The sequence below is a fragment of the Thunnus albacares genome, chromosome 16 (assembly GCF_914725855.1).
Source record: "Thunnus albacares chromosome 16, fThuAlb1.1, whole genome shotgun sequence".
Taxonomy (NCBI): domain Eukaryota; kingdom Metazoa; phylum Chordata; class Actinopteri; order Scombriformes; family Scombridae; genus Thunnus; species Thunnus albacares.
The window spans coordinates 30,593,567-30,610,219 of record NC_058121.1 but is presented as its reverse complement, the minus strand read 5'-3'; the positions used below and the strand labels follow the sequence as shown (position 1 = coordinate 30,610,219).

At 48.6% G+C, this 16,653-nt stretch overlaps 1 protein-coding gene across 50 annotated transcripts in view; it reads left to right on the top strand.

The window, feature by feature from the left end:
* The window catches only part of ppp4r4 (protein phosphatase 4, regulatory subunit 4), a 45,637-nt gene that overhangs the window by 7,254 nt on the left and 21,730 nt on the right, over window positions 1-16,653 (top strand). For 49 of the 50 annotated variants that reach the window (XM_044329472.1, XM_044329454.1, XM_044329427.1 and 46 more), the window contains exons 4-11: window positions 12,033-12,135; window positions 12,246-12,393; window positions 13,089-13,162; window positions 13,398-13,504; window positions 13,633-13,740; window positions 13,826-13,947; window positions 14,073-14,195; window positions 15,243-15,385. In XM_044329472.1, coding sequence (XP_044185407.1) covers window positions 12,033-12,135; window positions 12,246-12,393; window positions 13,089-13,162; window positions 13,398-13,504; window positions 13,633-13,740; window positions 13,826-13,947; window positions 14,073-14,195; window positions 15,243-15,385 — 928 coding nt within the window. Of the gene's footprint in view, window positions 1-12,032; window positions 12,136-12,245; window positions 12,394-12,435; window positions 12,452-13,088; window positions 13,163-13,397; window positions 13,505-13,632; window positions 13,741-13,825; window positions 13,948-14,072; window positions 14,196-15,242; window positions 15,386-16,653 lie in introns of those variants that run through there. The other variant, XM_044329473.1, reaches the window with a different exon arrangement.

Genomic DNA, 16,653 nt, shown 5'->3' with positions numbered 1-16,653 from the left:
AGTCTAGTCTCACCTGAGTCTGAACTCACCTGAGTCTGAACTCACTTGAGTCTAGTCTCACCTGAGTCTAGTCTCACCTGAGTCTGAACTCACCTGAGTCTAGTCTCACCTGAGTCTGAACTCACCTGAGTCTGAGCTCACCTGAGTCTAGTCTCACCTGAGTCTAGTCTCACCTGAGTCTGAACTCACCTGAGTCTGAACTCACTTGAGTCTAGTCTCACCTGAGTCTAGTCTCACTTGAGTCTGAACTCACCTGAGTCTAGTCTCACCTGAGTCTGAACTCACCTGAGTCTGAGCTCACCTGAGTCTAGTCTCACCTGAGTCTAGTCTCACCTGAGTCTGAACTCACCTGAGTCTGAACTCACTTGAGTCTAGTCTCACCTGAGTCTAGTCTCACCTGAGTCTGAACTCACCTGAGTCTGAACTCACCTGAGTCTAGTCTCACCTGAGTCTAGTCTCACCTGAGTCTGAACTCACCTGAGTCTGAACTCATCTGAGTCTAGTCTCACCTGAGTCTAGTCTCACCTGAGTCTGAACTCACCTGAGTCTAGTCTCACCTGAGTCTAGTCTTACCTGAGTCTAGTCTCACCTGAGTCTGAACTCAACTGAGTCTAGTCTCACTGGAATCTGAGCTCACCTGAGTCTGAGCTCACCTGAGTTTGAACTCACCTGAGTTTAATCTCACCTAAGTCTGAGCTCACCTGAGTCTGAGCTCACCGGAGTCTGAGCTCACCTGAGCCTGAACACACTTGAGTCTGAGCTCACCTGAGTCTGAGCTCACCTGAGTCTGAGCTCACCTGAGTCTGAACACACCTGAATCTGAACTCACCTGAGTCTAGTCTCACCTGAGTCTGAACTCACTTGAGTCTAGTCTCACCGGAGTCTGAGCTCACCTGAGCCTGAATACACTTGAGTCTGAGCTCACCGGAGTCTGAGCTCACCTGAGTCTGAACTCATCTGAGTCTAGTCTCACCTGAGTCTAGTCTCACCTGAGTCTGAACTCACCTGAGTCTAGTCTCACCTGAGTCTAGTCTTACCTGAGTCTAGTCTCACCTGAGTCTGAACTCAACTGAGTCTAGTCTCACTGGAATCTGAGCTCACCTGAGTCTGAGCTCACCTGAGTTTGAACTCACCTGAGTTTAATCTCACCTAAGTCTGAACACACCAGAATCTGAACTCACCTGAGTCTAGTCTCACCTGAGTCTGAACTCACTTGAGTCTAACCTCACCTGAGTCTAGTCTCACCTGAGTCTGAACTCACCTGAGTCTGAACTCACCTGAGTCTGAACTCACCTGAGTCTAACCTCACCTGAGTCTAGGCTTACCTGAGTCTGAACTCACCTGAGTCTAATCTCACCTGAGTCTGAGCTCACTTGAGTCTAACCTCACCTGAGTCCAAGCTCACCGGAGTCTGAGCTCACCTGAGTCTGAACTCACCTGAGTCTGAACTCACTTGAGTCTGAACTCACTTGAGTCTAACCTCACCTGAGTCTAACCTCACCTGAGTCTGAACTCATCTGAGTCTGAACTCACTTGAGTCTAACCTCACCTGAGTCTAGGCTTACCTGAGTCTGAACTCACCTGAGTCTAATCTCACCTGAGTCTGAGCTCACCTGAGTCTGAGCTCACCTGTGTCTGAGCTCACCTGAGTCTGAGCTCACCTGAGTCTAGTCTCACATGAGTCTGAGCTCACCTGAGTCTGAGCTCACTTGAGTCTAGGCTTACCTGAGTCTGAGGTCACCTGAGTCTGAGGTCACCCGAGTCTGAACTCACCTGAGTCTGAGGTCACCTTAGTCTAGTCTCACCTGAGTCTGAGCTCACCTGGGTCTGAGCTCACCTGAGTCTAGTCTCACCTGAGTCTGAACTCACCTGAGTCTAGTCCCACCTGAGTCTGAACTCACCTGAGTCTAGTCTCACCTGAGTCTAAACTCACCTGAATCTAGTCTCACCTGAGTCTGAGCTCACTTTAGTCTTGTCTCACCTGAGTCTGAACTCGCCTGAGTCTAGGCTTACCTAAGTCTGAGCTCACCTGAGTATGATCTCACCTGAGTCTGAGCTCACCTGAGTCTGAGCTCACCTGAGTATGATCTCACCTGAGTCTGAGCTCACCTGAGTCTGAGCTCACCTGAGTATGATCTCACCTGAGTCTGAGCTCACCTGAGTCTAGTCTCACCTGAATCTAGTCTCACCTGAATCTAGTCTCACCCGAGTGTAGTCTCACCTGAGTCTGAGCTCACCTGAGTCTAGGCTCACTTGAGTCTAGTCTCACCTGAGTCTAGTCTCACCTGAGTCTGAGCTCACCTGAGTCTAGTCTCACCTGAGTCTGAACTCACCTAAGTCTGAGCTCACCTGAGTCTAGGCTTACCTGAGTCTGAACTCACCTGAGTCTGAACTCACTTGAGTCTAGTCTCACCTGAGTCTAGTCTCACCTGAGTCTGAACTCACCTGCGTCTGAACTCACTTGAGTCTAGTCTCACCTGAGTCTAGTCTCACCTGAGTCTGAACTCACCTGAGTCTGAACTCACCTGAGTCTAGTCTCACCTGAGTCTAGTCTCACCTGAGTCTGAACTCACCTGAGTCTGAACTCATCTGAGTCTAGTCTCACCTGAGTCTAGTCTCACCTGAGTCTGAACTCACCTGAGTCTAGTCTCACCTGAGTCTAGTCTTACCTGAGTCTAGTCTCACCTGAGTCTGAACTCAACTGAGTCTAGTCTCACTGGAATCTGAGCTCACCTGAGTCTGAGCTCACCTGAGTTTGAACTCACCTGAGTTTAATCTCACCTAAGTCTGAGCTCACCTGAGTCTGAGCTCACCGGAGTCTGAGCTCACCTGAGCCTGAACACACTTGAGTCTGAGCTCACCTGAGTCTGAGCTCACCTGAGTCTGAGCTCACCTGAGTCTGAACACACCTGAATCTGAACTCACCTGAGTCTAGTCTCACCTGAGTCTGAACTCACTTGAGTCTAGTCTCACCGGAGTCTGAGCTCACCTGAGCCTGAATACACTTGAGTCTGAGCTCACCGGAGTCTGAGCTCACCTGAGTCTGAGCTCACCTGAGTCTGAACACACCTGAATCTGAACTCACCTGAGTCTAGTCTCACCTGAGTCTGAACTCACTTGAGTCTAACCTCACCTGAGTCTAGTCTCACCTGAGTCTGAACTCACCTGAGTCTGAACTCACCTGAGTCTGAACTCACCTGAGTCTAACCTCACCTGAGTCTAGGCTTACCTGAGTCTGAACTCACCTGAGTCTAATCTCACCTGAATCTGAGCTCACTTGAGTCTAACCTCACCTGAGTCCAAGCTCACCGGAGTCTGAGCTCACCTGAGTCTGAACTCACCTGAGTCTGAACTCACTTGAGTCTGAACTCACTTGAGTCTAACCTCACCTGAGTCTAACCTCACCTGAGTCTAGTCTCACCTGAGTCTGAACTCACCTGCGTCTGAACTCACTTGAGTCTAGTCTCACCTGAGTCTAGTCTCACCTGAGTCTGAACTCACCTGAGTCTGAACTCACCTGAGTCTAGTCTCACCTGAGTCTAGTCTCACCTGAGTCTGAACTCACCTGAGTCTGAACTCATCTGAGTCTAGTCTCACCTGAGTCTAGTCTCACCTGAGTCTGAACTCACCTGAGTCTGAACTCATCTGAGTCTAGTCTCACCTGAGTCTAGTCTCACCTGAGTCTGAACTCACCTGAGTCTAGTCTCACCTGAGTCTAGTCTTACCTGAGTCTAGTCTCACCTGAGTCTGAACTCAACTGAGTCTAGTCTCACTGGAATCTGAGCTCACCTGAGTCTGAGCTCACCTGAGTTTGAACTCACCTGAGTTTAATCTCACCTAAGTCTGAGCTCACCTGAGTCTGAGCTCACCGGAGTCTGAGCTCACCTGAGCCTGAACACACTTGAGTCTGAGCTCACCTGAGTCTGAGCTCACCTGAGTCTGAGCTCACCTGAGTCTGAACACACCTGAATCTGAACTCACCTGAGTCTAGTCTCACCTGAGTCTGAACTCACTTGAGTCTAGTCTCACCGGAGTCTGAGCTCACCTGAGCCTGAATACACTTGAGTCTGAGCTCACCGGAGTCTGAGCTCACCTGAGTCTGAGCTCACCTGAGTCTGAACACACCTGAATCTGAACTCACCTGAGTCTAGTCTCACCTGAGTCTGAACTCACTTGAGTCTAACCTCACCTGAGTCTAGTCTCACCTGAGTCTGAACTCACCTGAGTCTGAACTCACCTGAGTCTGAACTCACCTGAGTCTAACCTCACCTGAGTCTAGGCTTACCTGAGTCTGAACTCACCTGAGTCTAATCTCACCTGAATCTGAGCTCACTTGAGTCTAACCTCACCTGAGTCCAAGCTCACCGGAGTCTGAGCTCACCTGAGTCTGAACTCACCTGAGTCTGAACTCACTTGAGTCTGAACTCACTTGAGTCTAACCTCACCTGAGTCTAACCTCACCTGAGTCTGAACTCATCTGAGTCTGAACTCACTTGAGTCTAACCTCACCTGAGTCTAGGCTTACCTGAGTCTGAACTCACCTGAGTCTAATCTCACCTGAGTCTGAACTCACCTGAGTCTGAGCTCACCTGTGTCTGAGCTCACCTGAGTCTGAGCTCACCTGAGTCTAGTCTCACATGAGTCTGAGCTCACCTGAGTCTGAGCTCACTTGAGTCTAGGCTTACCTGAGTCTGAGGTCACCTGAGTCTGAGGTCACCTGAGTCTGAACTCACCTGAGTCTGAGGTCACCTTAGTCTAGTCTCACCTGAGTCTGAGCTCACCTGGATCTGAGCTCACCTGAGTCTAGTCTAACTGGAGTCTGAACTCACCTGAGTCTAGTCCCACCTGAGTCTGAACTCACCTGAGTCTAGTCTCACCTGAGTCTAAACTCACCTGAATCTAGTCTCACCTGAGTCTGAGCTCACTTTAGTCTTGTCTCACCTGAGTCTGAACTCGCCTGAGTCTAGGCTTACCTAAGTCTGAGCTCACCTGAGTATGATCTCACCTGAGTCTGAGCTCACCTGAGTCTGAGCTCACCTGAGTATGATCTCACCTGAGTCTGAGCTCACCTGAGTCTGAGCTCACCTGAGTATGATCTCACCTGAGTCTGAGCTCACCTGAGTCTAGTCTCACCTGAATCTAGTCTCACCTGAATCTAGTCTCACCCGAGTGTAGTCTCACCTGAGTCTGAGCTCACCTGAGTCTAGGCTCACTTGAGTCTAGTCTCACCTGAGTCTAGTCTCACCTGAGTCTGAGCTCACCTGAGTCTAGTCTCACCTGAGTCTGAGCTCACCTGAGTCTAACCTCACCTGAGTCTAGTCTCACCTGAGTATGAACTCACCTGAGTCTAGTCTCACCTGAGTATGAACTCACCTGAGTCTGAGCTCACCTGAGTCTGAGTTCCCCTGAGTATAACCTCACCTGAGTATGAACTCACCTGAGTCTAGTCTCACCTGAGTCTGAACTCACCTGAGTCTAGTCTCACCTGAGTCTGAACTCACCTGAGTCTGAGCTCACCTGAGTCTAGTCTCACCTGAGTCTGAGCTCACCTGAGTCTAGTCTCACCTGAGTCTAGTCTCACCTGAGTCTAGTCTCACCTGAGTCTGAGCTCACCTGAGTCTAGGCTCACCTGAGTCTAGTCTCACCTGAATCTAGTCTCACCTGAATCTAGTCTCACCCGAGTGTAGTCTCACCTGAGTCTGAGCTCACCTGAGTCTAGGCTCACTTGAGTCTAGTCTCACCTGAGTCTAGTCTCACCTGAGTCTGAGCTCACCTGAGTCTAGTCTCACCTGAGTCTGAGCTCACCTGAGTCTAACCTCACCTGAGTCTAGTCTCACCTGAGTATGAACTCACCTGAGTCTAGTCTCACCTGAGTATGAACTCACCTGAGTCTGAGCTCACCTGAGTCTGAGTTCCCCTGAGTATAACCTCACCTGAGTATGAACTCACCTGAGTCTAGTCTCACCTGAGTCTGAACTCACCTGAGTCTAGTCTCACCTGAGTCTGAACTCACCTGAGTCTGAGCTCACCTGAGTCTAGTCTCACCTGAGTCTGAGCTCACCTGAGTCTAGTCTCACCTGAGTCTAGTCTCACCTGAGTCTAGTCTCACCTGAGTCTGAGCTCACCTGAGTCTAGGCTCACCTGAGTCTGAACTCACCTGAGTCTAGTCTCACCTGAGTCTAGTCTCACCTGAGTCTGAACTCACCTGAGTCTGAACTCATCTGAGTCTAGTCTCACCTGAGTCTAGTCTCACCTGAGTCTGAACTCACCTGAGTCTGAACTCATCTGAGTCTAGTCTCACCTGAGTCTAGTCTCACCTGAGTCTGAACTCACCTGAGTCTAGTCTCACCTGAGTCTAGTCTTACCTGAGTCTAGTCTCACCTGAGTCTGAACTCAACTGAGTCTAGTCTCACTGGAATCTGAGCTCACCTGAGTCTGAGCTCACCTGAGTTTGAACTCACCTGAGTTTAATCTCACCTAAGTCTGAGCTCACCTGAGTCTGAGCTCACCGGAGTCTGAGCTCACCTGAGCCTGAACACACTTGAGTCTGAGCTCACCTGAGTCTGAGCTCACCTGAGTCTGAGCTCACCTGAGTCTGAACACACCTGAATCTGAACTCACCTGAGTCTAGTCTCACCTGAGTCTGAACTCACTTGAGTCTAGTCTCACCGGAGTCTGAGCTCACCTGAGCCTGAATACACTTGAGTCTGAGCTCACCGGAGTCTGAGCTCACCTGAGTCTGAGCTCACCTGAGTCTGAACACACCTGAATCTGAACTCACCTGAGTCTAGTCTCACCTGAGTCTGAACTCACTTGAGTCTAACCTCACCTGAGTCTAGTCTCACCTGAGTCTGAACTCACCTGAGTCTGAACTCACCTGAGTCTGAACTCACCTGAGTCTAACCTCACCTGAGTCTAGGCTTACCTGAGTCTGAACTCACCTGAGTCTAATCTCACCTGAATCTGAGCTCACTTGAGTCTAACCTCACCTGAGTCCAAGCTCACCGGAGTCTGAGCTCACCTGAGTCTGAACTCACCTGAGTCTGAACTCACTTGAGTCTGAACTCACTTGAGTCTAACCTCACCTGAGTCTAACCTCACCTGAGTCTGAACTCATCTGAGTCTGAACTCACTTGAGTCTAACCTCACCTGAGTCTAGGCTTACCTGAGTCTGAACTCACCTGAGTCTAATCTCACCTGAGTCTGAACTCACCTGAGTCTGAGCTCACCTGTGTCTGAGCTCACCTGAGTCTGAGCTCACCTGAGTCTAGTCTCACATGAGTCTGAGCTCACCTGAGTCTGAGCTCACTTGAGTCTAGGCTTACCTGAGTCTGAGGTCACCTGAGTCTGAGGTCACCTGAGTCTGAACTCACCTGAGTCTGAGGTCACCTTAGTCTAGTCTCACCTGAGTCTGAGCTCACCTGGATCTGAGCTCACCTGAGTCTAGTCTAACTGGAGTCTGAACTCACCTGAGTCTAGTCCCACCTGAGTCTGAACTCACCTGAGTCTAGTCTCACCTGAGTCTAAACTCACCTGAATCTAGTCTCACCTGAGTCTGAGCTCACTTTAGTCTTGTCTCACCTGAGTCTGAACTCACCTGAGTCTGAGCTCACCTGAGTCTAGTCTCACCTGAGTCTGAACTCACCTGAGTCTAGTCTCACCTGAGTCTAGTCTTACCTGAGTCTAGTCTCACCTGAGTCTGAACTCAACTGAGTCTAGTCTCACTGGAATCTGAGCTCACCTGAGTCTGAGCTCACCTGAGTTTGAACTCACCTGAGTTTAATCTCACCTAAGTCTGAGCTCACCTGAGTCTGAGCTCACCGGAGTCTGAGCTCACCTGAGCCTGAACACACTTGAGTCTGAGCTCACCTGAGTCTGAGCTCACCTGAGTCTGAGCTCACCTGAGTCTGAACACACCTGAATCTGAACTCACCTGAGTCTAGTCTCACCTGAGTCTGAACTCACTTGAGTCTAGTCTCACCGGAGTCTGAGCTCACCTGAGCCTGAATACACTTGAGTCTGAGCTCACCGGAGTCTGAGCTCACCTGAGTCTGAGCTCACCTGAGTCTGAACACACCTGAATCTGAACTCACCTGAGTCTAGTCTCACCTGAGTCTGAACTCACTTGAGTCTAACCTCACCTGAGTCTAGTCTCACCTGAGTCTGAACTCACCTGAGTCTGAACTCACCTGAGTCTGAACTCACCTGAGTCTAACCTCACCTGAGTCTAGGCTTACCTGAGTCTGAACTCACCTGAGTCTAATCTCACCTGAATCTGAGCTCACTTGAGTCTAACCTCACCTGAGTCCAAGCTCACCGGAGTCTGAGCTCACCTGAGTCTGAACTCACCTGAGTCTGAACTCACTTGAGTCTGAACTCACTTGAGTCTAACCTCACCTGAGTCTAACCTCACCTGAGTCTGAACTCATCTGAGTCTGAACTCACTTGAGTCTAACCTCACCTGAGTCTAGGCTTACCTGAGTCTGAACTCACCTGAGTCTAATCTCACCTGAGTCTGAACTCACCTGAGTCTGAGCTCACCTGTGTCTGAGCTCACCTGAGTCTGAGCTCACCTGAGTCTAGTCTCACATGAGTCTGAGCTCACCTGAGTCTGAGCTCACTTGAGTCTAGGCTTACCTGAGTCTGAGGTCACCTGAGTCTGAGGTCACCTGAGTCTGAACTCACCTGAGTCTGAGGTCACCTTAGTCTAGTCTCACCTGAGTCTGAGCTCACCTGGATCTGAGCTCACCTGAGTCTAGTCTAACTGGAGTCTGAACTCACCTGAGTCTAGTCCCACCTGAGTCTGAACTCACCTGAGTCTAGTCTCACCTGAGTCTAAACTCACCTGAATCTAGTCTCACCTGAGTCTGAGCTCACTTTAGTCTTGTCTCACCTGAGTCTGAACTCGCCTGAGTCTAGGCTTACCTAAGTCTGAGCTCACCTGAGTATGATCTCACCTGAGTCTGAGCTCACCTGAGTCTGAGCTCACCTGAGTATGATCTCACCTGAGTCTGAGCTCACCTGAGTCTGAGCTCACCTGAGTATGATCTCACCTGAGTCTGAGCTCACCTGAGTCTAGTCTCACCTGAATCTAGTCTCACCTGAATCTAGTCTCACCCGAGTGTAGTCTCACCTGAGTCTGAGCTCACCTGAGTCTAGGCTCACTTGAGTCTAGTCTCACCTGAGTCTAGTCTCACCTGAGTCTGAGCTCACCTGAGTCTAGTCTCACCTGAGTCTGAGCTCACCTGAGTCTAACCTCACCTGAGTCTAGTCTCACCTGAGTATGAACTCACCTGAGTCTAGTCTCACCTGAGTATGAACTCACCTGAGTCTGAGCTCACCTGAGTCTGAGTTCCCCTGAGTATAACCTCACCTGAGTATGAACTCACCTGAGTCTAGTCTCACCTGAGTCTGAACTCACCTGAGTCTAGTCTCACCTGAGTCTGAACTCACCTGAGTCTGAGCTCACCTGAGTCTAGTCTCACCTGAGTCTGAGCTCACCTGAGTCTAGTCTCACCTGAGTCTAGTCTCACCTGAGTCTAGTCTCACCTGAGTCTGAGCTCACCTGAGTCTAGGCTCACCTGAGTCTAGTCTCACCTGAATCTAGTCTCACCTGAATCTAGTCTCACCCGAGTGTAGTCTCACCTGAGTCTGAGCTCACCTGAGTCTAGGCTCACTTGAGTCTAGTCTCACCTGAGTCTAGTCTCACCTGAGTCTGAGCTCACCTGAGTCTAGTCTCACCTGAGTCTGAGCTCACCTGAGTCTAACCTCACCTGAGTCTAGTCTCACCTGAGTATGAACTCACCTGAGTCTAGTCTCACCTGAGTATGAACTCACCTGAGTCTGAGCTCACCTGAGTCTGAGTTCCCCTGAGTATAACCTCACCTGAGTATGAACTCACCTGAGTCTAGTCTCACCTGAGTCTGAACTCACCTGAGTCTAGTCTCACCTGAGTCTGAACTCACCTGAGTCTGAGCTCACCTGAGTCTAGTCTCACCTGAGTCTGAGCTCACCTGAGTCTAGTCTCACCTGAGTCTAGTCTCACCTGAGTCTAGTCTCACCTGAGTCTGAGCTCACCTGAGTCTAGGCTCACCTGAGTCTAGGCTCACCTGAGTCTAGTCTCACCTGAGTCTAGTCTCACCTGAGTCTGAGCTCACCTGAGTCCACCTGCACTTGAAGTTGACCATCTGATGACTTGACTCAACGCTGTAAACACAGTGGATTTGGCCGTAGATTTCAGAAGGAATGCAGCCCCATCACCCCATGTGACTCATCACCATGATCATCATCATCATCATCAGCCAGGACCTGCAGGTGGAGCTGAACATCAGCAGCCTCATCAAGAAGGCTCAACAGAGGATGAAGAAGTTCGACCTGCCAAAGTCAATGATGATGCACTTCTACACCTCCAACACTTCCTCTATCCTCACCTCCTCCAACACTTCCTCCATCCTCACCTCCTCCAACACTTCCTCTATCCTCACCTCCTCCAACACTTCCTCTATCCTCACCTCCTCCAACACTTCCTCTAATCTCACCTCCTCCAACACTTCCTCTATCCTCACCTCCTCCAACACTTCCTCCATCCTCACCTCCTCCAACACTGAGTCCATCCTCACCTCCTCCAACACTTCCTCTATCCTCACCTCCTCCAACACTTCCTCTATCCTCACCTCCTCCAACACTTCCTCCATCCTCACCTCCTCCAACACTTCCTCCATCCTCACCTCCTCCAACACTTCCTCTATCCTCACCTCCTCCATCACTTCCTCCATCCTCACCTCCTCCAACACTTCCTCTATCCTCACCTCCTCCAACACTTCCTCTATCCTCACCTCCTCCAACACTTCCTCCATCCTCACCTCCTCCAACACTTCCTCCATCCTCACCTCCTCCAACACTGAGTTCATTACTGAGTCCATCCTCACCTCCTCCATCACCAGATGCTCCCCTGCTCCCCTCTGGCAATAGGCTGAACCTCTCACCAAAAGAAGAGTTTCTTCCCGACTGCAGCCACATCATCAAGGGCCGGGACCCCCACTGACATGGACTCTACCCCCCATGGACACCATACGTTGTACTAACATAAAATCTGACTAAAATCTGATCTTACTTTTGCACAAATTAACAAAACTTGTATTCTTCTTCTTTTTATCATTATTATTATTATTATTATTATTATTATTATTATTATTAATTACACACTGCATATGCTGTTTACTCTTGGTCAATATTTTATACATTTCATTTTATTCTCTTCAACTTAAACTTGAAACCTGTAGCAGCTCTTTTCACTTGCTATATTTCTTTTTTTCATTATTTAGGATTACTTTATTTTGTGTACGTTTTTGACTGTTATGCACCACAACACCAAGACAAATTCCCACTGGGAATTTCCCAGTATGTGCAAACCTACTGCACAGTATGTGCAAATCCTCAGAACCTGGTTCAGGTTCTGATTCTGCTGTTAGCTACAGCAGCTAACCCAGGAGGCTAATTCCTGTTCTTATTTTCAGACGGACTCTGAGACAAACATCAGTAAGACATGAAACAGCTTTTCTTGTTTAATGATGTCAGTCCTCCTCCCTCTGACCCAGTAATCCATCATCCTGCAGTCTGATCCCACAGGATCCAAACTAGTTCACTGAACTCATTCATTCTGAAACCTGTCAGAGAGCCAGGACCTCAATATCTGATCCCTGTCAGTATCTGACCCCCGACAGTATCTGACCCCTGTCAGTATCTCACAGGGGAGGTTTGTTGTCATGGTTACAGTAACGACCACCTGGTTAAGGTTAGAGAAAGATGGTGGTCCTGGTTAAAGAAACGTTGGTCATCTCCCTCAGTTGTGGGTCTCTATAAGAACATCTCATCCTGAAGAACCAGAGTCATCATCAACTCTGTGTAAACAGATGTTTGCTGCTGTTTGTTGTTGGACAGGTTTCTGAAGACAGAACCATGAGTAGAAAGTTCAGACAACGTTCTCTCTGTATTCTCTGTTTGTCTTTTTCTGTGTTTCCTCCTCGGGTCAGTGTGGGTCAGGAGGTGCAGAGAGCGAGTGTCATCAGTAACCTGCCGAGTCTTGTCCGTCAGAATCCGGCTGAGACGTTCCGTCGGGTCGTACCAAAGGTCCGGGTACGTATGCAGAACTATCACCTCTACTGTCTTTGCTTCAACTGTATGAAGGCAGGTGTGTCATACAGGTAACCTGTCAATCTGTCTGTCTGTCTGTCTGTCTGACTCAGGAGGTCTTGAACGGAGCAGGAGCTGAGATCCAGCTGGCAGCCGCCGCTTCATTCTTAACCATCCTACAAGACGACATCATCCTGATCCACACACACACTTACTCCATCCTGAAGACCGTCCTGCTCCACCTGAACCACCGAGACACAGGTAACAACACCTGAACCACCGAGACACCGGTAACAACACCTGAACCACCGAGACACAGGTAACAACACCTGAAGCACCGAGACACCGGTAACAACACCTGAACCACAGACTGTGTTACTTTGTATGGCTGAAGATGACATGATTACTACACTTTAACAGTAGTAACTATACAGCCAATACTATTCAAGTATAACAAACACAAGGCACAATTGGAAATCTTAACTAATGGTGTAATCATATACAGTGTGTGTGTGTGTGTGTAAAAAGGAAAATGGCGTGGACCCAAAATAGTGCGGATGAGACCATGTGTGTAAGGAATTCGAGAATTAGACAAAAGGAAATGCCGACTAGGCGGGAGAATTAAAATCAGAGCCAAAAATGAAACTTTTATACAACTCACTCCGTCCTAACACCGAGCTGGAGATACCGCGGCAGGGATGTGTGTGTACGTTAGTAAAGAAAGAGAGAGTGTGGAAAGCATGCAGGGTCTAATCTGAGTGAAAATCACTACAATGAATAGAAAACTAGTTCAAAGGGTGAATCAAAAGAAAACACAAATGCTTCACAAATAAAAGTCCTAAAAACATACGATCGAAACATAAGCCTTTAGCGTCTAATAATTCACAGTTTCATAGCTAACTCGGCCCAGATATCAGTCTTGATGTTGCTGTGTTTTGGTTGTTTGTTGCTGACAGTGGTGAGCAACGCCTGGCTAGAGACTCTGCTGTCAGCCATCAACGCCCTACCAAAGGAGACCATCAAACAGGAGGTACAGTGATCAGGATTACTGATCAGTGTCAGTATAAGTGATTATTCATCAGTATCAATATAACTGATTATTAATCAGAACAGAATAGTTTAAGCACAAAATTACATCATCAACACAATCTGAGCAACTAGATTTGAGAAATGCCCAGAAGTTGAAGACTTGTCTATAATCTGTATTGTTCTGCTCTCCACCTGTCAGTCCATGTGGCTAAACCTCCACCTGTCTGTCTCCCCAGGTGCTGAACCCTCTCCTCTATCAGTCTCAGCTGTCTCACTCTCTTCAGGCTCGTCTGGCCAGCTGTCGCATTTTGGGGAAAGTTGCCTGCAAGTTTGATTCCCACATGTGAGCTACACTGTACACACTGTAGACTGATTATTGATCGGATAACGTTGATCATAGATATTTTTGTATATGGCGTTCGGGTGTGTTGTTACACCTGGTCTGATATTAACAGGAATGATTTCTGTCAGAGTGAAGAAGGAGCTGCTGCCATTGGCTCGTTCTTTATGTCAGGATGTGGAGTTTGAGGTCCGAGTTGGTATGTGTCGTCAGCTGGAGAACATCGCCAGGGCGACCGGGTACATTTAACCAAACGCAGAATGAAAGTAAACACAAAGCAAGCATTACAGAGATGATACAGTGTGTCTCCTGTTGGTCCTTCAGGGTGGATGACACCAGGACGGAGCTCCTCCCCGAACTGGTGGATCTCGCCGGAGACGAGGAGAGCAGTGTCCGCCTGGCTGCCTTCAACACTATCATCAACCTGATGGAGGTGATTGACAGCGGTGAGTCATCAGGCAGAGCTATGGTTAGAAACGGTTCCCTCAGACTGTGAGCTGTTTAGTCAGACGAAGACAGAAATAAAAGTTTTGCTTATTGTGAGCAGCAGTAACTCTTCCCTCTTCTGTAGATGACAGACTCCATGTTGTTGTTCCCCTGGTGATGTCAGTGTGCGAGGCGTCGTCACAGGCAGACGAAGCTGTCGTGGCATCGTTGTCATTCCAGTTTGGGAAACTCTGCAGCGGACTGGCAGGTGAGCTGCAACTCTGATGTCACACAGTAGAAACAGTACGAGTCCACATCAGCTGAAACTGAATTAAGGATATTAAGAATAAAAGAAGATGATATGTAGGAAAATGATGCAGTTTATGTTACATCAGTTGTTTCTGGAGAACTGGCGATCAGTTCAGAAACACTCAGAGGATCACCACCTTAACATGGTGGACCGGTTTGCATAAATTCTTGACCTTGAGAGCTGTGATGTTGAGGGCAAAAACTCCTGGTCGGGAGAGTTCAAGCAATTCCAGGGGGCCCTCTGCTGGATCTAGGCCCAAGAGGGGAGCTCAAAGGTGAGCACCTGGTATTCAGGTCTACACCCATGAGGCCTGGTCAGGCTCAGCCCAAAGGGATGGATCTGCCACCTTGTGGGTCGACCGCCTGCAGGGCTGGATGTAGGATGAAGGTTAGCTCTTGGCATGCTGACCCCAGGCTGCAGAAACTGACTGTAAGGACATGAAACATCACTGTCTGATATGGACGGTGATATATTGATAAGTACTTGTCAGTATATGGTAGTTGCTACTGCTCTACCTTCTGAACCAACCTTGGGCGAGGTTGGTTCAGAAGGTAGAGCAACTACATTTAGTCGGTCTCACCTCTTCGCAGGGCCCAGAACTAATATTCATGAGCCTCCAGCTTAGAGGTCGATTCTGTATCTGACTGTCGTCTGTGTTTATGCAGCAAACAGTTCAGAGTATCCCACCTTACTGGAGTCTGGATTCCATATTTCTGCTGGGAGAGTTTCATGCTCATGTGGGCAATGACTGAAAAACCTGGAGGTGGAAGTTTGGAAGGAATGGCCCACCTGATAAAGAAAGCTAACCCTAACCCTTAGGTCAAAGGTCTGTGATCAACCAGAGTGGTGATTCGCTGGACCTGGAACAGAGGACCAGCTGCTGGGATACTGGAAGAGTCATGGGATCCAGTTTACATGTGTTTTGTGGACGTGTGGTTTTCGTGCGTCTCTGATGAGTCATCGTGTCTCCGACAAGTCGTGTCTTGACGAGTCTTTTTGTTGCAGGCTGCCTGTCAGACGAGCAGAGGAGCCGGTTGCTGCAGAGGTTTAAGCTGCTGTGTGTCGCTGGTCTGCAGGCTGAAGGAAATCAGACTGACGGCAACAACGAGTCGACACTGATCCGCTGCAACTGCTGCTACAACCTGCCGGTACACACACGCAGGCATGCAGGCACACACACAACCAGCACAACTTTATGCTCAGACAGAGCATGTAGTGATACAAACTAAATCCAAAGACATGAATTAATGCAAATATGTGTCTGCACTAGTTGAAATGTTTTAATTAAATAAAAATTTTAATTAATTAATTTTGCTATGTTCTTCATTACTGTGGATAATTACCTGCTGTATATTTAAACTTACGCTAGTTTTGCTCAAGCACTCTTAGCTCTGTCCTTATAGCGACTTTCTTGCTAATGCAGCTTCGGTTGTTAGTTATTTTAGCTCAGCAGTTAGCTTAGCAGCTAACTTAGCTTAGCAGCTAACTTAACTCAGCAGTTAGCGATGGCTTCTCTCTCTCCCTCGCTCTCCTGCTCTCTCTTGCTCTCCTGCTCTCTCTTGCTCTCCTGCTCTCTCTTGCTCAGTGTGTCATATGTTTAGTTATTCCGCTGCCTCCTTTAGTGATAGTGGTACGTGTAATAAATGTAGTTTATTTGCAGTGTTGGAGGTGAGGTTCAGTGAATTGGAAGTGCGGCTCTGCACCACAGAAAACCAATCAGTAGCTAATGTAGTTAGCCAGCCCCCAGTATCCGGTGCGGGCCGACCTAGCGTAGCTCCCACTGGGTGACTGTCCGAAAGAAGGATAGCCCTAAGCAGAAGCCCACGGTTCACCACCAACCAGTTCACGTTTCTAACTGGTTCTCCCCACTCAGTGACACACCTGCTGAGAAACAAACTCTGATTATTGGCAGCTCCATAGTCAGAAACGTGAAGTTAGCGACACCAGCAGCTATAGTTAAATGTATTCCTGGGGCCAGAGAATCAAATCTAAAACTGCTGGCTATGGAGAAACGTAAATACGATTGTTATTCATATCGGTGTGAATGCAGTAAGTTGGGTCAGTGTGTACATATGCAGACAATGATGGACGCTGTAGTTTTCTCTGGGACCCTGCGTAGTCTGACCAGTGATGACAAGTATAGCCACGTCATCATTCAACCGCTGGCTCTCAAGGTGGCGTCCAGCTGCAGTCCTACACGCTTCTCTGTGCTTCCATTAGAGCAGTTACCCACCGAATACTACACAGAGGCTGTGTCTGTCCCCCGACCACTTAAATCAGTCAAATCTAGAGTAAACAGAAGAGGATTCATTCATAAAAATCTAAAATGAATTAACACCAACACTGCAATACTACAACAAAATAGGAGAATTAAATGATGACTCTTAAACATTAGGGGCCCTATTTTACGCCTGAC